This window comes from Gossypium raimondii, chromosome 9 (assembly GCF_025698545.1).
Source record: "Gossypium raimondii isolate GPD5lz chromosome 9, ASM2569854v1, whole genome shotgun sequence".
Lineage (NCBI taxonomy): Eukaryota > Viridiplantae > Streptophyta > Magnoliopsida > Malvales > Malvaceae > Gossypium > Gossypium raimondii.
Window position 1 is genome coordinate 31,460,371 of NC_068573.1, and position 21,791 is coordinate 31,482,161.

General features: G+C 32.3%; 2 protein-coding genes across 2 annotated transcripts; both read left to right on the forward strand.

Moving 5' to 3' along the window:
* The first annotated feature begins 5,654 nt into the window (after nt 1–5,654).
* On the forward strand, nt 5,655–9,434 carry LOC105799000 (glucan endo-1,3-beta-glucosidase 7). Its single transcript, XM_012629304.2, is given in 7 exon segments — nt 5,655–5,802; nt 5,963–6,258; nt 6,688–7,056; nt 8,033–8,222; nt 8,225–8,355; nt 8,430–8,694; nt 9,199–9,434. Coding segments are annotated over 7 exon segments (1,344 nt in total). The 5' UTR covers nt 5,655–5,747; the 3' UTR covers nt 9,237–9,434.
* A 3,213-nt stretch (nt 9,435–12,647) lies between these two features.
* LOC128032587 (uncharacterized) lies at nt 12,648–13,865 on the forward strand. The gene is made up of 3 exons (XM_052621222.1): nt 12,648–12,782; nt 12,899–13,524; nt 13,598–13,865. The coding sequence occupies exons 1-3, from the start codon at nt 12,648–12,650 to the stop codon at nt 13,863–13,865; spliced, it is 1,029 nt and encodes a 342-aa protein (XP_052477182.1).
* Nucleotides 13,866–21,791: the final 7,926 nt, after the last annotated feature.

The following is a 21,791-nucleotide window of genomic DNA, read 5'->3' on the forward strand; positions in this document are numbered from 1 at the left end:
AAGATGCTTCATCTTATCATACGAGGTTAAAGAATCATAAACCTCATCAACTGTGAGAGACTCGCGGCTATATAAAATCGTATCTTTAAAGGTCGAATAAGACGGGGGCAACGAACAAAGTAGAATCAATCCTAAATCTTCCTTATCATACTGAACCTCCATGGCCTCCAAGTTTGAGAAAATTTCTTTAAACACTGTTAAGTGTTCGTGCACAGATGCACCTTCCTCCAAATGATGAGCATAAAGATGCTGCTTCATATGCAACTTGCTAGTTAGATTTTTCACATACATATTTGTTCCAACTTCTTCTATAATCTAGCGGCGGTCTTCCAATTTATCACATCCTGCAAAATTTCGTTAGACAAATGCAGATTTAACTGTGTTAACGCCTTTCGATCCCTGCGCTTCTTCTCTTCCTGCATCAATGTTGAAGGCATCTTATCTACCCCTAGCAAGGCTTCCTCTAAGTCCAACTGTGCAAGAACTGCCAACATCTTTATCTGCCACAACGCGAATTTGGTGTTGCGATCCAATAGCGAAATTTCATACTTCAAAGTCGCCATTACCGTGATTGAGATGAACAACCCGGAAGCTCTAAAACTAATTTGTAAAATTAGAACGTCAGTAATGAGAATTTATCACAAAGGAAAAAAAGAGAGAAAAATAAAAAACACACAGATTTTACGTGGAAACCCTTTCGGGAAAAAACCACGGGCAGACGAGAAGATAATTCACTATATCGAATTCAAATGATTACAAGAGGAGTAAACTATGTCTATTTATAGGCTTGTAAAATCATATTCTAATAGAAGTGTAGTAAGATTGAAACACCTTATTCTAATCAATATAAAAAAAATGGAGTTTAATAAGGTTTAAAAAACCTTATTCTAAAATGAAATAAAATAAGTGTTGTTCTATAGGGATTTTAATTTTATTTTATTTTACCACTGTATTTTTTTTAAATAAGGATTCGGGCCACTTAATTCTAACAATATCTAATGAAATCATCGCTGGAATTGAGATCTCATTCAAAGAGAAAGATATTATGTGGTACGCTTCAAATGTATATCAAAATATTACCTGAATCAAAATTATATCGAATTTTTCGATTGAATTATAGCTCGACTGGAATGAGTATTGTTGTCAATGTAGTAGAATGTGGATTTGAGTGCGCTGAAACGCATTATCCTCCTATTTATGAGCTAGGGAGGGACTATTGGTAGTTTTAGGCATTGTGTCAAAAAGAGCAGATATGATCAGAACCTATAATGAGATTATTAAAAAACCATAATTAATTTCTTCAAAAAATAATTAAAACTTATGAGTACAAAAATTTACAGCTTAGCAAAAACTGTAATCTGATACAATACGTGTTGCTATTAAAACTATATAACTCTACACAAAATATAATAACCAGAAAGACAAAACTAGTGTTTTAGAGATCTTGGTAATTATTGTCTTCTACTCATTTCTCCTTGTAGTGGAGGATTAGACTTGCTCAATTTCAAATATATTATTATAATAATAATAACAATTCATTTTATTTTGAAAGGTAAATTTGTATAGAAGGTCCCTCTACTTTGTATTTTTCTTTTATAATTTGATTTTTTTGATTTTTGATTTTTGATTTTACTTTTTGAAACGGTTGTTCAGTCCTTTTAAGTGAATTTTTTCCATTAATTCAATAAGATCATTTGACTAAAATTTTTTTCAAACACATTTTGAATTGTGATGTGATATATATAGATATTTTTTTATATAATTAAGATAAATATTATACAAATTTGACAAAAGTATTACGGAAGCCCCTTTATTAAGAGCTAGAGTGTATTTTGCCTCTCCTACTCAAAAAAATTTGACTAATTAGGTTATATACGTTAGATCAAAGAGCAAATTGATCATTCTATTAAAAATTTCATCTATTTCTTTATTAAAAAGTGGTCTCTATACATCACATGAGGTACCATGCCACATGTTATTGTTTGATTATTTAAATCACCACGCTAGTTTCTAACAATACAAATGAATGAATTTTTAAAATAAATAGCCGGTTTGCTTTTTGATTTAACATGCATAATTTAAACCTTAGTATAGGAATCTCTATAACACTTTTACCTATAATTTTCCTTTTTTTAAATGCAAAATTATCCAACTATAAAAGAAAGTCAAGATATATATATATATATATATATCACATCTATCATATTTTGAAAATATAAGTCTCCATCAAATTAATGAAAATAAAAAACCCTTAGAACTGAAAATATACATTTTGAAAAGTAAAGGAGTAAAAAATCAAATAATAATAGAGGGGTTAATAAAAAACACATAGTATGGTACCTTCTATAGAATTTCATACTTTTAAAACAACAATAAATTTTTACTTGTTTTGTATAGGATTCAAAGTGCTTGGCGGCATTCTTCGGAAACTCGAATCCGCCTGTTTTTTGTGATTCAACTTGCCGGATTTCGAAACTCTGAGAACTTGAAACAACGGCGACGGTGGTGACAAAGGGTGAGGCTCCGAATTTCAAAATTCAACCTGTTAATTATAATCCGAATCAATTATATTCAAATTTATCATAATAGATTAATCATCTAAATTCAATTCAATTTAAATATGAAAACAACTTGAATTAGAAATAACATTACCTCGAATGACAAAATCTAAAATGATTTGAACCCTAAATAGTCCAAAATCGAGACTACCAAAACTTCAAATGATCCAAACTCAACCTTAAAACACGAAACCATATGAAAATTTTAAAATTCGAATTAACCCAACCTAAATTCACTCCACTTTGAAACTAACATGACCTATATCTAATTTACAAATTACTCATATAATGCTTTACAATCTAACAATCTTTTGAGTTAATAAATTATTTTTGAGTTTTTCTTTTTCAAGAATTTTTCTCGAGTTTTCTTTTAGAAGAGTTTTAACAATCTTTTCAGATTGTGGGGATCATCTTTATACTTTTTCTTGCCAAGTTTTCTTTCTTGGAGGGGAAATTAGAGCCGCTTGAAGGGAGTTGTAGATTTTTCTTGTTTCCAAGACTTTTTAAGACTTCTACATACCACGTTCTATTTTTTTTCCATCTATTTTCCTTATTTGCTTCTTTATTGTTCTAATTTTTGATTTATTATTCTATTTTACTTATCTTAGTTAACTGTTTTATCTGATTCGGAGTCGATTGCGTTTTAGGTTATATCAAAATCTAAATTTATTTTCGAATGTCTAAAGCCCTAAGTCGTATTCGCGACTTGGACAAACTTTATTACGATCCTCTTCTGCTCATCCATCTGTACTGATTGAAATTACGTGCTTTGTTTTAATCCGGAAATTTTTATATCAACGATGATATGTTTAATTAAAACAAAAAAAAAGAATTAAAAATAATTAATTTAATCTCATAATTTTTACATCAAGAATGATGATGATATCCAAAAAAGAATATCTAAAATAGGGTTCAAGTGAGAACATGTGCATTAATTTAATTTTCACATGTACCTCGTTCTAATTTCTAATGTACAAGGACAAGTTTTTGACCGTAAAAACAGATTAAATCTTTATAGGAGGATTAGTTAGCTCTTTGATCTAATCTACAAAGATTAATTTACCTATAAAGAAAGGCAAAAAAGAATTTTTGTTATCTACCTCAATTTCTCTATTTCAACATCTTCAATAACATTGCAATTCTAAACGAACCTTATGTGTGTTGGCCTGATGGTCAGGGATGTGATCTGGGTTTTAATCGCACTAATTATATTATTATTTGGGCTTTGCCCTCCTCTTATAATTCATAAAAAAAATAATTTTAAATTGTTGTTAATTTTTAAATTAAAAAATCATATTTTATTTTAAAAGAGCATTAATTGACTTGACTTTGCAAGTCTGTTAAACCCCAAATGGTGGAGTTATAGTCCAAAAGTTTAACCTCAAACCAACCCATAACCACATGTCTAATTTTTTAGATAAAGTTTGATCCAAGGACTAGGTAGTTGAAATGTTAATTTTGTTGACTCAATTTCTTCAGTCGTGTAAAAATTGTTAAAATATGTTGACTCAAACTTGGTGTTTTATATTTATAGGAGATTTATTATATTATAAATATAAAAAAAATTAATTTGATGCGTGATCGTTATATAAATCTATATCTATACTTATATTAAACTCCTGGTTGAGTTGACTACATTTTTTTTAATATAACTTACAGAGACTAATTTGCTCATTTTTTAAGTTTAAAAAACAAAATATTATCTAACTCCTACTACACAAATCTTTATGATAATTTTATTAAATTCTCAGGACATTGTCGAAGAAAAATACAAACTATAAATGGTCCACCTCTTATGCCCCTACACCTAATTGTAAATTTAGTATAGTAGAAAAAGAAAAGAGAAAGAAAAACACACACGTTGAGGGGGTCCCTACGAAATACAGTAATATGCTACACCATTTCATTGTGGAAAATACTGGGAAATTAACAATTTGGTCCCTCGTCCAAGGACTAGGTAGTCGAAATGTTAAATTTCTCCCTAAGAATAATTAAAAAATTTACTTCACACTACCTTTTTTGAGTTTTCCACAACCTTTCTACCCGTTCCACCATACACTTCCTTCACAGCCTCCCATTTCCTCCCTTCCAAACGATTTGCAATATTTTATATTACCATTTGATTCAAATCCGAGCCGAGTTGAATTTTACAATTGAATAATATATTGGTATAAATACGCCTTTGGTCCTTGCCAATTTTAAAATGAGTAAATTTATCTCTCAATAAAAATACAAAAAACAAATCAAAATAATTTTCAAAATTCATAATGTTTATAAAACAATTTTGAAAATTTTCTAAAATAATAATTTTGGGACCTAAATAAGTTAATTAATGATTCAAGTTCATCATACTAAAATATCTTCTTCTTTTTTAAAAATTTTTCTTTGAAATTTTTTCAAATACATATGTTTCAAATTTCTGTACTCTAACATGTAATTAGTTATAGGGATAAATACCAAAATTAGTTCGGTTCAACCAACCAGCAGCTCAATTGATTTCTTACCCTGATTTCATGTCTCTCTCCAAACTAATAATCAAATTAGTTCCAAATCCAACTGATTTAATCCGATTAAAAAACCATGGATAAAATTAGGGGTGAGCATTCGATCGAATCGGGTGAAAAAAATTTAGAGTTAATCGAGTTGACGAGTCCTATTTTATCATCCTAACACGACTTGAATTTTTTTCAATTAAGTCGAGTGAAATTGTTCAAGTTAACTTAAAAATTAAACATGTCAAATTAAAATCACATAAAGATAATTAAGGGATAAATCTCAAAATTATACATGAACTTTAAGTTAATGTGCAATTGCGTACATCAACTTTAATTTAGTGCAATTCTAATTGTGGTTCAAATGTATGCTTGAAACTTTAATTTTGATTTAAAAAATAAACACATCAATTTACTTTTATATTGGATAAAAACATAAAATAATATTATATTAATAATTGTGTTAATAATTTACAAGAATTGGATCAAATCAAAATTTTATTTATGAAATTGCGCAAAATCAAATACAATTACACATTAAACCATAGTTAATGTATAGTTTTGGTATTTATCCCTATAACTAATTTTTCAAGTCGGGCCTTATATAAACTCATCCCTTGCAAGCTTCAAACACCCAGCTTAACAAATAAGCAAACACAAACTCTCATTCTCTCTCTGTATTTCCTTTGTCTCTTTAATGGCTACTTTTTTCTTCTTCTTCCTCTCCTTCCTTATCTTCTTTCACTCCTCAAGTAAGTGCCTTACTCCCCAAAACGACACTGTTTTCCCTTTCTCAAGAAAATGAAATCTCTACACAAAAAAACAAAGAAACTGCATCACTATCAGTTACTTCACTTTCAAGTTCCAAATTTCCAGTTAATCATTTCGGTTTTTTTTTTTTTTTGTAAATAGGTGCTGAGCCGTTTATTGGAGTGAACTACGGCCAAGAGGCGGACAACTTGCCGCCGCCGTTAGCCACCGTGGAGCTTCTAAAATCGACGTCGATTGAGAAAGTTAGATTGTACGGAGCGGATCCGGTGATTATCAAAGCTTTGGCTAATACCGAAATTGGGATCGTAATCGGAGCAGCTAATGGAGATATTCCTTGTTTGGCTTCCGATCCAAACTCAGCAGTTCAGTGGGTTAACTCCAACGTGTTGCCTTTTTACCCTGATAGCAAAATCATCCTCGTCACTGTTGGCAACGAGGTCACTTTCAAAAGAATTGCCCATTCTTTGCTTTACACTCCCTTTTTCAAGTTTCTTTTCACTTTCTAAGAACATTCTTAAATTTCAGCAAAAGTGAGACCTTTTACTAAAAAGAATCTCAGTTAATATTCTTACTGTCCCTTTAAAATGGAAAAATTTTTATTTAGGCCCTTTATAATTTATAAAATTTTAAATTAGTAATAGTAAATTGCACTTTAGCCCCTAAAACTAAAAATAAAAAAAATTGTCCTAATTTGCAGCTCAAAGTATATTTAATTTTTTAAAAATTAATAAATTAAACTGATGAAATTCAGTTACAAATTGATTTTTAAAAACTATAACACTAAATTGAAAATAATTAATAACATATATATATATATATTTCATTTTTTAGTTCATAAAGGTTGAAATTATTATGAATTTACCCAGGTATTGACTACAAATGACCCGAACTTAATAGACCAACTGCTACCCGCAATGCAAAATATGCAAAACGCCATTACCGGTGCTTTACTGGGCGGAAAGATCAAGGTCTCAACGGTTCATTCAATGGCGGTGTTGGGTCAATCCGACCCGCCATCTTCCGGGTGTTTTAGTCCGAGTTATGAACCCGCATTGAGAGGTTTGCTTCGGTTCCACAGCGACAACGGGTCCCCTTTTGCCGTTAATCCCTACCCCTTTTTCGCTTATCAAAGTGACCCGAGACCCGAAACGCTTGCCTTCTGCTTGTTTCAACCCAACGAGGGACGAGTTGACCGGGTTAGCGGAATCAAGTACATGAACATGTTCGATGCTCAGGTTTTGGTCCCTCCCTACTTTTTTTTTTTATATTGTTAATTGCCTTTAATATATATATTTTCAACTCTAAGCTTAATTACTGAGTTGAGCTCGAAGTTTGAGTTTGAGTACAAAAATTAGTAAACGAGCTTAATTAGCCCGAACTCGAATAGCTTAATTATATCTTGAGCTGAATTCAAGCTTAAAATAGATATTCGATTGAGCCCGAACTGAATATCCAACTTTGAATTTCGAGTAAAGCTTAGGCCCAACTTAATTACACTCTTAAGCTTAACTAGTTGAATCATGAATCTTATGTTTAAGATATAAATGTAAGAAATAACTGGTGACACTGACCCTTAATCAGCTTGAGTTGATTAATGAACTTTAAGACAACATTTGTCATTAGATGATTGTTTATCCTGTCTTTTCTTTCATGGTTTTGATGAGTTTTTTTTTTTTGAATTTAAAATCTTATCCAAGAACCGAAGTTGTTGCAAAAGTTTGATTAAATTTATTATTTTGTTGAACTTCATGTCGCCCCAAGTGTAGTTTAAGTTTAAGTTTAAGTCGCGTTAGTCTCTTTGTTGTTAGAGTTTTACTCTCCTCTTGTAATTAAAAAAAAAACATATCTTGTTGCAATCTGTCATGGGTATATCATCAGGCCCGACCCTAGGGGTAGTCTGAGAGTGCGATCGCCCAAGGTTACACTACTTTATTATTCAGTTAGTCACACTAGTTTTTAATAGTACAATTTGATGAAATTTTTAACAGAAAAAATTAATTTACTGTTTATTCTAACGTACAAGAACTACTTTGCTTATTTTTTTTAATAGATTGGACAAAATGCAATCTAATTTCTAGTACAAGAGCCTCCATAGTACATGAATTTTATAATTCAACATAAAAAAAGGAGATTATATTCTTACCATAATGTAGTACTTTGCCACAGATTAGGGCATTTAAATGTTGATAGTTGGTCCTAATGGTTGTGCAGGTTGATGCAGTGCATTCTGCTTTGAGTGATATGGGGTTCAAGGATGTCGAGATTATGGTTGCCGAAACAGGATGGCCATATAGAGGCGACAACAATGAAGTCGGACCTAGCATTGAGAATGCGAAAGCCTATAATGGGAACTTGATTGCACATTTGAAATCGATGGTCGGAACACCGTTGATGCCCGGAAGTCTGTGGATACTTACCTCTTTGCACTCTATGATGAGGACTTGAAAGTCGGTCCCGGTTCTAAACGGGCATTCGGGCTTTACAAGCCGGACCTTTCCATGACATATGATGTTGGCATTTCAAACTGTTATCCGGTAAGTGAGCTAATTTATTCATTCGAACAGAAGAAAAAGTTATAACAATGAAAATTTCCTTTTCTATGTTCTAGACTCCGTCGACTCTGAAACCTACTGCAACTATTTGGTGTGTACCAAAGGCTGGTATTTCTGATGCTCAATTGCAGTCGAGTCTAGACTATGCATGTGGCCAGGGCATTGATTGCAGTCCGATCCAACCGGGAGGTGCCTGTTTCGAACCGAACATCGTAGCATCGCACGCTGCTTATGCCATGAACCTTTACTACCAGAATTCCGCCAAGAATCCGTGGAACTGTGATTTCTCGCAGACGGCAACACTAACATCCCAAAATCCTAGTAAATATACTTCATGAGTCACGTTTTTTTTTTTGAAACTGTATTTTGGGATAAAATGAAACTAAACCAATAGTTGAAAGACTAATTTTACACAAGAACGAAGCTAGAAAGTTTTTTAGGGGATCTAAATTAAATTGTAGTTTTAATAGTCTATATATTTATAATTTTAAGGGATTAAATTAAATTTTTTCATTTTTAAGGGCTAAAATAAAATTTTATCTTTACTAATTTAAAATTTTAAAATTTTTAAAAGGCTTAAATGAACAATTTTCTATTTTAGGAATCCAAGATATGCGACTAATGTTTCATTTAAGCTTAAAAAGTAAGCATCCAATGCCTGTGTTGAACGCATACATAGAAATGAATACGAAAATATCATTCTCTAATAATATTATATATATATATATATAACAACCATATTCGACATTTACATCAAAATCTGAAAAATATCTTAATTTCCTTGTTTTTTTTTTTTTCTAAATGAAAATTTTGCTTTGATTGCAGGTTATAATAATTGCATCTACCCTGGTGGGAGCACTTAGAAAAACGTTATTCTCCTTTGATATGGATTTGCTGTGGTCTGTGTTTTTTTTTTTTTTGGGTTAAAAGGGGTCAATGCTTTGGCTCGATATCAAAAACAGTATGTCGCTGATTTTTGCTTGTTGCATTTTCTATGTACCATGTCTTCTATATATGTATTGTTTTATATATAGTCAATGAATTTTAGCATTTTATTATATGATTACGATGTTTTAAAGAGTAAACTAATCTTTTTATAACTAAAATTTTATTTATTTTATTATTAAAATCGACGTAGTTCTGAGAATAATCAAACGATTACACTTGGCGTGTCACATGTACCTCATTCTAATATCTAACGTACAAGGACGAGTTTTTGACCGTAAAACATATTAAATCTTTATAGGAGGATCAATTTGCTCTTTGATCTAATATACAAAGATTAATTTACCTATTTTTAGTAAAGAGGACAATGTGATTTTAACCGTATTGTCTCAACACGATTCATTCAAAGAAAAGATAATTAAAAGAATGGTTTTAATAATAATTAACAAATGAAGAAAGGCAAAAAGAGTTTTGTTATCTACCTCAATTTCTCTGTTTCAACATCTACAATAACATTGCAATTCTAAATGAACCTTATGTGTGTTCAATTCTAAATGTTCCTATATCTTCCAAAAGGAAAAAGATATCGAGAGTTGTTTCTGGATCCAAAAGAGAGTACTTGATTCTCCCAATAACTAAAAATTGTATCATGCTTGAATCTAACCGGGTTCGTGGTGGTGGAGGAACTGGATCGGAAAATAGAGGATTCTAGTTGTAAGATATCTGTAAAAATAGAATGTCGGTAATGACAATTCATCGCAAAGAAAAATAGAGAGAAAATAAAAAAAACACACAAATTTTACGCGGAAACCCTTTCGGGAAAAAAACCACGGGCAGAGGAGAAAATAATTCACTATGTTGAATTCGAATGATTACAAGAGAAGTAGACTATGTCTATTTATAGGCTTGCAAAACCATATTCTAATAGGAGTGTAGTAAGATTGAAACACCTTATTTGTAACGCCTCAAAATTTCTAATTTTGTTATTCTGAAAATATAACACAAATATTTGTCAGCTTTAGTGGTTATGTGTTTTGGGAGTGTTTGGGAGGTCCCAAGTTCGAGCCTTCGCTTGGGCAAATTTTGGTATTTTGAATGAATTAGGTCTTACTCTTGTTCTAGTAGGCTTTTATTTGATTGTTGGGTAAATTACTTTAGAATGAGCCTACTGGTCTGGTGGTTAAATGGTGTGTTATTTATATGGTGGAGGTCTTCTATTCAAATCTCTATGCAGGCAAGGGTATTATTTTTTTGCTCAGATTTCGTGATAGAGTTGTGTAATAGGGGGATTCTGAGTAGTGGATATTTAGTGGGAATTAGGGGAGAAGATTAAGGGATTTTGGGTTATCGGGATTTTATTTTATTTTTTCCCATAACCGAATTATGACTCTCTTTTCCAAAAAAATTATGCCGTCTCTTCTTTTTCCTATCCTCTTGCCGAAATTCTTTGAGTTTTTCCATCTTTCTCTTCTTTTTCTTCTTCTTGATTTTTCCCTAATCCATTTATTTTCCTTCATTTTCGCACGCGGTTAATGCTCGCTTAGTTTCGGTAAGTGTTTCTCTTTGTTTCTATCATGAATCTCTTAGCGATTGAAGTGGTAATGATTTTTTCTCTGCGATTTAGGTGTAGGGGGAGGCTCAGACTGGTGAATTCAGTGTTCTCGTCTTAACAATAGTTAAACGGAGGGTTATCGTAGGTGGTAAGTTGGGTTTTTTTCATTCTTGATTGACAATTCGCTTGTAAATTCGTTAAATTGATGTTGAGTATCTTGATTACAGGCTTTGGAGTGCTCAGGGACTATTTTAGCATCAAACAAAACCAGGTGTTTACCCGAAACGCAAAAAAAAAAAGGGATTCGGCGAAAAGCTGAAATTGCTTGCTGTTTGGATAGTAGTAGTATGCTAAATTTGAAAAATCGCCATAAATTGTGGAAATCGAATTAGAGGATTAACAAAATATGGAATTAAATCTTATTGAATCTAGTTTCTCATAGAAGAAACGATGTAAGTAATGGAATTGTAAATCGTGAGGTATAATAAACTTTGTGAGATAAAATCGAATGAATTGGGTTCCCTATTCGACTTTGGAAAATTATTAAAATTGGAGAAAAATAATTGGGGTTTAAAATTTACATGTTTAAATTATTAATGAGTCTATTTTCAATAGAAACAAATGGATACATCATCTAAATTTTGTACTAAGAGATAATTAATTTTTAGCAAAAAAGGGATGAAGCTGTCAAACAGTAGAACAGGGGTAAGTTTGAAGATTTTAATGTACTTATTGGCTGAACCAAAAATTCTTAAAATTTTATGGTAGAAAGGTATTTGAGTCTAGTTTCAAAGACATCAAATGAATCTTAATTCGGAATTCTGTAGCTTAAGATATAAATAATTTTGCAACAGTGACACAAGTAGATAGCTTTGAAGGAACATACAAGTAAATAGTGAAAACATATATGATTAATTAACTAGCACAGGTTACATTAAAAATGGATCACGTGGCCAAGGCCAATTTTGGCCGAGTGGGCCACATGGGCGCGTGAGCCCATTTTTTTAAAAAGTTCTGTAAGATTGCACGGGTCGCCCAAGTCGACTGTGGACCTACTGTAAGGTCGGTAAGCTTTACTTAGACCCCTATATGTGTGATCTGTCTATCTGATTTCTATACCGAGCATGACTTATGATATCTAAATGTATGTACTATTAATTGCATAATGGCATGACGTATTTTGTATGTTGCATTGCATCAGGGTGGGTTGATGATATTTGGAGGAAGTGTCTGAAAGGCTATTAAGTCTGTTCTCTAGCAGCTTAGCTACAACCTTCTGATTATGTGCCGCATTTCGGTACAACATGGTGTGTAGGGATGGATAGGTTGATTTAATCCCCACATGGTGTGTAGGGTTGGACGGAGATGGTGTGTAGAGGATGGTGGGTAGAATTCTGATTTACTGTATCTGCATTCTGTATCTGATATAGACCAAGGCCCTAATGCATTTCTGAGACTGTATCTCAACGGGCTAAGGCCCAAACTGATTCTGTGATGGGCACAGGCCCTAGACTATATCTAACTGAATTCTGTTGATTATCTGTACGCATGTTATCTACCTCAATTTCTCTGTTTCAACATCTACAATAACATTGTAATTCTAAATGAACCTTATGTGTGTTCAATTCTAAATGTTCCTATATCTTCCAAAAGGAAAAAAGATATCTGAGATTTGTTTCCTGGATCCAAAATAGAGTACTTATCTAATCGTCCGGTACTAGTACCGCCGACCCCTGGAAAACCCTTAATATTGTATTTGATCGTGTTTGAGAACTCAATGGGTTGCGTACTGGGACAACATGATGAGTTAGGGAAAAGAGAAAAAGCAATTTACTACCTCAGCAAAAAGTTCACAGAGTATGAGGCAAAGTACCCTCCAATTGAAAAATTTTGTTGTGCATTGATTTGGACGGTTCGATGGCTCAGACAATACATGTTGTATCATACGACATGGTTAATTTCAAAACTGGACCCAATAAGTACATGATGGAGTCACCTGCACTCTCAGTGAGAATGGCACGATGGTAGATCCTATTGATTAAGTATGACATTGTATATGTGAGCCGAAAGTCGATAAAGGGAAGCGCAGTAGCTGACTTCTTGGCAAGTCGAACAACGGAGGAATACGAGCCTTTGAGATTTGATTTCCCAGATGAATATTTGATGTGCATTTTAGAAAAAGAGGGCGAGTCATCAAAAGAGAAATCATGGAAGATGAGCTTTGATGGTGTATCAATTGTATTGGGGCATTGGATCGGAGCAGTCTTAGTGTCACCTGAAGGGGACCATTACTCACTCGCTACCAGATTGAATTTCTTCTGTACCAATAATATGGCGGAGTATGAAGCTTGCATCATGGGACTTCGTACAACTATCAGGAGGAAAATTGAAATTTTAAAGGTACACGGGGACTCAGCATTAGTCATTTATCAAATTCGTGGAGATTGGGAAGTGAGAGATTCGAAATTAGTCAAGTATCATGATCTCGTTGCGAAATTGGTCAAAGAATTCAAAGAAGTGACTTTTAACTACTTTCCACGAGAGGAGAACCAATTGGCTGATGCCCTAGCCATCTTGGCTTCGATGTTCAAAGCAAACAGAGAAGCTGAGATAATGCCCATCCAAATGAGTATATATAAGACCCTCCGCACACTGTTTTAGCATTGAGGAGGAGTCCGATGGATGACCATGGTTTCATGATATCTTGGAGTATATCAAGAATCAAAGGTACCCCGAGCAAGCAAACGAGAATGACAAAAGAACAATCAGGAAATTGGCAATTAGATTTGTTCTTGACGGGGATATTTTATACAAAAGAGGAAAATATCAAGTGCTCATGAGGTGCGTGGACGTTGTTGAAGCTAGAAAGATACTTGAAGAGGTTCATGAAGGAATTTGTGGAACGCATGCCAGTGGTTTCACTATGGCCAGACAGATTATGAGACTTGGTTATTACTGGCTGACGACGGAAATGGATTGCATTGGCTACGCATGAAAGTGCCACAAATGTCAAATTTATGGCGATAAGATTCATGCAGCTCCATCGCCCCTTCATGTCATGACTTCTCCGTGGCCTTTTTCTATGTGGGGCATGGATGTTATAGGGCCAATTTCCTCGAAAGCTTCCAATGGACACCAATTTCCTCACATGGGGTCAATGCTTTGGCTTCAATTCCAAAGAATTTCATTCTTCTTCTCCAATTATATAAAAAAAACAATTTCATCTTTTGCTTGTTGCATGTTCTATGTACCATGTCTTCTATAAATGTATTGTTTTATATGTGATCTGGATTTGAATTGCACTACTTATATTATTATTTGGGCTTTGCCCTCTTCTTATAATTTATAAAAAATAATTTTAAATTGTTGTTAATTTTTAAAATAAAAATATATATTTTATTTTAATAGAGCATTAATTGACTTGACTTTGCAAGTGACATTAACATTATTTGTTAAACCCCAAATGATAGATTTATAGTCCAAAAGTTTAACCTCAAACCAACCCATAACCACATGTCTAATTTTTAGATAAAGTTTGATCTAATATGTTGTTTGTTTGTATATTATGTAAGTATAATTATTTGTGTATGTAATATACAAATGTTAAATGGTGTTATATAGATAATGAATTTAATTGTGCTGAAAATTGAATCAAATTAAAATTGAAAATATACATTTTCAAAAGTTGATTTTATTTTGGTTAATTTCCGTTAAGTACCGTTAAGTGTTTAATGGAAGAGTGAGATCAGATTACAAATTGATAAAATAACAAATTTAACTCTCAACTTTTATACATTATGTCAATTTAATCATAATTTTTTTAAAAAAATTAACTCTCAACATTTACATATTGTCTCAATTTAGACATAATTATAAATAGTTCAAAAATATATATAAAAATACATATTATTTTTAAATATATATATAATAAATTATAAGAAAAAAAATCCCTAGGAAGGCTTGTGTGGCACAACAATTTACCAATTTTAAGCAAGCCTCAATAAGCTAGCGAAGTCGGCCCTTATATATCGTATTAACAATCAAAATATGGTCGAAAGAAAAATTCTCTATTTGACAGGGCTTCTTCCTTTACCTATGAATTCCATTGGACCTAGAAATGATACATTGGAAGAATCTTTTGGGTATTCCAATATCAATAGGTTGATTGTTTCGCTATTGTATCTTCCAAAAGGAAAAAAGATCTCTGAGAGCTGTTTCCTGGATCCGAAAGAGAGTACTTGGGTTCTCCCAATAACTAAAAAGTGTATCATGCCTGAATCTAATCGGGGTTCGTGGTGGTGGAGGAACTAGATCGGAAAAAAGAGGGATTCTAGTTGTAAGATATCTAATGGAACCGTCGTTGGAATTGATATCTAATAAAATCGTATCTTTAAAGGTTGAATAAGACGGGGGCAACGAACAAAGTAGAATCAACCCTAGATCTTCCTTATCATACTGAACCTCCATGGCCTCCAAGTTTGAGAAAATTTCTTTAAACACTGTTAAGTGTTCGTGCACAGATGCACCTTCATCCAAATGATGAGCATAAAGATGCTGCTTCATATGCAGCTTGCTAGTTAGAGTTTTTCACATACATATTTGTTCCAACCTCTTCCATACCAGCGGCGGTCTTCCCCTTCATCACATCCTGCAAAATTTCGTTAGACAAATGCAGATTTAACTGTGTTAACGCCTTTCGATCCTTGCGCTTCTTCTCTTCATCCATCAACATTGAAGGCATCTTATCTACCCCTAGCAGGGCTTCCTCTAAGTCCATCTGTGGAAGAACTGCCTGCATCTTTATCTGCCACAACGCGAATTTGGTGTTGCGATCCAATAGCAAAATTTCATACTTCAAAGACGTCATTACCGTGATTGAGATGAACAACTCGGAAGCTCTGAAACTAATTTGTAAAATTAGAACGTCAGTAATGAGAATTTATCGCAAAGGAAAAAAAGAGAGAAAAATAAAGAACATACAGATTTTATTTGGAAACCCTTTCGGGAAAAAACCACGGGCAGACGAGAAGATAATTCACTATATCGAATTCAAATGATTAGAAGAGGAGTAAACTATGTCTATTTATAGGCTTGTAAAATCATATTCTAATAGAAGTGTAGTAAGATTAAAACACCTTATTCTAATCAATATAAAAAAGATGGAGTTTAATAAGGTTTAAAAAACCTTATTCTAAAATAAAATAAAAGAAGTGTTGTTCTATAGAGATTTTACTTTTATTTTATTTTACCACTGTATTTTATTTAAATAAGGATTCGGGCTACTTAATTCTAACAATATCTAATGAAATCATCGCTGGAATTGAGATATCATTCAAAGAGAAAGATATTATGTGGTACGCTTCAAATGTATATCAAAATATTACCTGAATCAAAATTGAATCGAATTTTTCGATTGAATTATAGCTCGACTGGAATGAGTATTGTTGTCAATGTAGTAGGATGTGGATTTGAGTGCGCTGAAACGCATTATCCTCCTATTTATGAGCTAGGGAGGGACTATGGGTAGTTCTAGGCATTGTGTCAAAAAGAGCAGATATGATCAGAACCTATAGTGAGATTATTAAAAAACCAAGCTTAATTTCTTCAAAAAATAATTAAACTGTAATCTGATACAATACGTGTTGCTATTAAAACTATATAACTCTACACAAAATATAATAACCAAAAAGACAAAACTAGTGTTTTAGAGATCTTGGTGATTATTGTCTTATACTCATTTCTCCTTGTAATGGAGGATTAGACTTGCTCACTTTCAAATATATTATTATAATAATAATAACAATTCATTTTATTTTGAAAGGTAAATTTGTATAGAAGGTCCCTCTACTTTGTATTTTTCTTTTATAATTTGATTTTTTGATTTTTGATTTTGATTTTACTTTTTGAAACGGGTGTTTAGTCCTTTTAAGTGAATTTTTTCCATTAATTCAATAAGATCATTTGACTAAATTTTTTTTCAAACACATTTTGAATTGTGATGCGATATATATAGAATTTTTTATATAATTAAGATAAATATTATACAAATTTGACAAAAGTATTACGGAAGCCCCTTTATTAAGAGCTAGAGTGTATTTTGCCTCTCCTACTTAAAAAAAGTTGACTAATTAGGTTATATACGTTAGATCAAAGAGCAAATTGATCATTCTGTTAAAAATTTCATCTATTTCTTTATTAAAAAGTGGTCTCTATACATCAGCATGAAGTACCATGCCACATGTTATTGTTTGATTATTTCATCAGCCACACTAGTTTCTAACAATACAAATGAATGAATTTTTTAACATAAATAGCCGGTTTGCTTTTTGATTTAACATGCATAATTTAAACCTTAGTATAGGAATCTCTATAACACTTTTACCTATAATTTTCCTTTTTTAAATGCAAAATTATCCAACTATAAAAAGAAAGTCAAGATATATATATATCACATCTATCATATTTTGAAAATATAAGTCTCCATCAAATTAACAGAAAATAAAAAACCCTTAGAACTGAAAATATACATTTTGAAAAGTAAAAGGAGTAAAAAATCAAATAATAATAAAGGGCTAAATAAAAAACACATAGTACAGGACCTTCTATAGAATTTCATACTTTTAAACAAAGAAGAAATTTTACTTGTTTTGTATAGGATTCAAAGTGCTTGGCGGCATTCTTGAAACTCGAATCACTGCTTTTTGTGATTCAACTTGCCGGATTTCGAAACTCTGAGAACTTGAAACAACGGCGACGGTGGTGACAAAGGGTGAGGCTCCGAATTTCAAAATTCTACTTGTTAATTATAATCCGAATCAATTATATTCAAATTTATCATAATAGATTAATCATCTAAATTCAGTTCAATTTAAATATGAAAACAACTTGAATTAGAAATAACATTACCTCGAATGACAAAATCTAAAATGATTTGAACCCTAAATAGTCCAAAATCGAGACTACCAAAACTTCAAATGATCCAAACTCAACTTTAAAACACGAAACCATATGAAAATTTTAAAATTCGAATTAACCCAACCTAAATTCACTCCACTTTGAAACTAACATGACCTATATCTAATTTACAAATTACTCATATAATGCTTTACAATCTAACAATCTTTTGAGTTAATAAATTATTTTTGAGTTTTTTTTTCAAGAATTTTTCTCGAGTTTTCTTTTAGAAGAGTTTTAACAATCTTTTCAGATTGTGGGGATCATCTTTATACTTTTTCTTGCCAAGTTTTCTTTCTTGGAGGGGAAATTAGAGCCGCTTGAAGGGAGTTGTAGATTTTTCTTGTTTCCAAGGCTTTTTAGGACTTCTACATACCACGTTCTATTTTTTTTCATCTATTTTCCTTATTTGCTTCTTTTATTGTTCTAATTTTTGATTTATTATTCTATTTTATTTATCTTAGTTAGTTGTTTTATCTGATTCGGATTCGATTGCGTTTTAGGTTATATCAAAATCTAAATTTATTTTCGAATGTCTAAAGCCCTAAGTCGAATTCGCGACTTGGACAAACTTTATTACGATCCTCTTCTGCTCATCCATCTGTACTAATTGAAATTACGTGCTTTGTTTTAATTCAGAAATTTTTATATCAACAATGATATATTTAATTAAAACAAAAAAAATAATTAATTTAATCTCATAATTTTTACATCAAGAATGATGATGATATCCAAAAAAGAATATCTAAAATAGGGATCAAGTGAGAATATCTAAAAAGAATATCTAAAAATGGATGAAGCTGCCAGACAGCAGAACAGGGGTAAGTTTCAAGATTTTAATGTACTTGTTGGCTGAACAAAAAATTCTGAAAATTTTATGGTAGAAAGGTATTTGAGTCTAGTTTCAAAGACATCAAACGAATCTTAATTCAGAATTTTGTAGCTCAAGATATAAGTAATTTACTAACAGTGACTCAAGTAGACAACTTTGAAGGAACATATAAGTAAATAGTGAAAACATATATGATTAATTAACCAGCACGGGTTACATTAAAAATGGATGACGTGGCTAAGACCAAATTGGACCAAGTGGGCCACATGGGCGTGTGAGCCCATTTTTCTAAAAAGTTCTATGAGGTTGCATTGGTCGCCCAAGTCGACTGTGGACCTACTGTAAGGTCGGTAAGCTTTACTTAGACCCCTATATGTGTGATCTGTCTATCTGATTTCTATACCGAGCATGACTTATGTTATCTGAATGTATGTATTAATTGCATAATTGCATGACATATTTTGTATGTTGCATTGCATCGGGTGGGTTGATGATATTTGGAGGAAGTGTCTGAAAGGCTATTAAGCCTGTTATCTGGCAGCTTAGCTGCAACCTCCTGATTATGTGCCGCATTTCGATACAGCATGGTGTGTAGGGATGGATGGGTTGATTTAATCCCCACATGGTGTATAGGGTTGGACGGAGATGGTGTGTAGAGGCTGGTGGGCAAGATTTCGATTTCATCAGATCTGCATTCAGATCGATATGGACCAAGACACTAATGTATTTTCGAGATCAGATCTCGAACAAAGCTAAGGGCCAAACTGATTCTGTGATGGGCACAGGCCCCAAACTATATCTAACTGAATTCTGTTGATTATTTGTACGCATGTTTTCCGTGGGGATTACACACTGAGTTTGCGAAAGCTCACCCTTTCTCTGTTTAATCTGTACAGGTAATCCCCAGACTTTATGGGTCAGTGCAGCGGAGGACTCAACGGTGGCCACACTTAAATTTTAGACTGTTTTCCACTAATGCCTAGAATTTATTACTTATTTGGGGTTTTTGATGTATCTTCTAGGCTACGGACTGGTTGGCTTTAAATTTAGGACTTTATACTATTTTTTTTATGGATTTTTTTAAAACTGCAACTCCACAAAACACAGTTTTTTTTTCTTCTAAAAACTAAGGTTCGTAAATAGAAACGATTTTCCCTAAATTAATTGGTTACAAAAGCTTCCGCTAAGAGATAAGTTTTAAAGCAAATCAACTAGTTTTTTTTTGAATTAAATAAAAGCTAACTCATTGTAACAATTTTTTAAAACTCGACAATCTTGTCTTCAAATCCCTTTCCATGTGACATTGCCAGATTCGGCCATAACGTCTAGGTCAGGTTTGGGGTGTTACATTATTCTAATCAATATCAAATAGATGGAGTTTAATAGGGTTTAAAAAAACTTATTCTAAAATAAAATAAAAGGAGTATAGTTCTATAGGGATTATACTTTTAATTTATTTTACCACTGTATTTTATTTGAATAAGGATTCGTGTCACTTAATTCTAACAATTTTCACCTTGACACGAATTCTCAATGAACAGGTTCTTCATCGCGAACTCTCAACGAACAAGTTCTCCACCTCTTCCATAAAACCCCTTAAGGGTTTAACTTCAACAATGAACACTAATCAAGTCTAAGCAATGCTCAAACTTGAATATAGGAAGTGACTTAGGGCCAGTTCTTCATTGCTTTTGAAAAGTGCTTTTGAAAAGTGCAGTGGAAAAGTGCTTTTGAGAAGTGCTTTTGAAAAGTGGTTTAAAATTTGAGTGTTAAGCATTGCTGTCAAAAAGTGCTTTTGAGAAATAAAATGTCCATTTTAGACATGTTATTATCAAGTAACAAATATGCATTTAAATAATATTTAAATTAGTTAATATTATTATATTTTAGTAAAAATATAAAAAATTATTATAACTTGTTGTTAATATTTTAATATATGAAATATAAATTTTAAATATTTTTAAGCAATAAATATTAATTATTTATAAAATTTAATTAGAATATATAAACTATATTTTAAATATTTAAATATAACCATTAAATATTTGTAATTAGTATTTTAAAAAATATTTTTTTATTTTTAATTAATGATTTTAGCACATTTGTAATTAAGCACTAAGAAAAAAAAAGGAAAGTACTATGTTATTGGAGGGGTGAAAAAAGTAATTAAGCACCAAAAGTGATTTTGGGAGAGAAAAGCTAAAATTTTTAGCTTCTTCTTTTCAGAAGTGCTTTTCAAAAGCACTTCTGAAAAGCTAAAAATTTCAGTCAAAAACAACTTGTTCTGCGCAGCATTTCTTCCAAAAGTGTTTTTGGAGTCAGAAGTGCTTTTTTTAAGCAATGAAGAACTGGCCATTAGTTATCATATCTGCAGGATTTTCATGATTACTAATTTTGCTCACAACAATATCACCACGAGCAATAATATCGCGAACAAAATGATACCGAACATCAATGTGTTTTGTTCTCTCATGAAACATTCGATCTTTTGTAAGGAAGATGGTACTTTGACTGTCGCAAAATACTGTATTGATTTGAAGGTCTTCATTGACTTCACTAAAGAGTCCTTTCAACCAAATAGCTTCTTTACAAGCCTCAGTAATAGCTATGTACTCAGCTTCAGTGGTAGACAAAGCAATTGTACTTTGCAAAGTGGCTTTCCAACTGATTGCACAACCTCCGATTGTAAAGACATAACCTATGAGAGATCTTCTTCTATCAAGGTCTCCAGCAAAATTAGCATCAACATACCCAATGACTCCATCTCTAGTTCTCCTAAGCTGTAAGCAAACATCAATAGTACTTCGAAAGTATCTTAAAATCCACTGCTTTCCAATGTTCTTTACTGGGATTCGCCATGTATCTGCTAACTACATTGATTGCATATGATAAATCTGGACGTGAACAAACCATAACATACATGGGAGATCCCACTGCACTAAAGTGTGGAACATATGACATGTACTCAACCTTATCATCTGATTGTGGAGACAAAGCCGATGAAAGTCTGAAATGGGCTGCTAAAAGAGTGCTAACAAGCTTAGCATTCTGCATATTGAAGCTGCAAAGAACTTTCTCAATGTACCCCTTCTGACTTAGGTACAATTTACTTGTTTTTCTATCCCTGAGAATCTC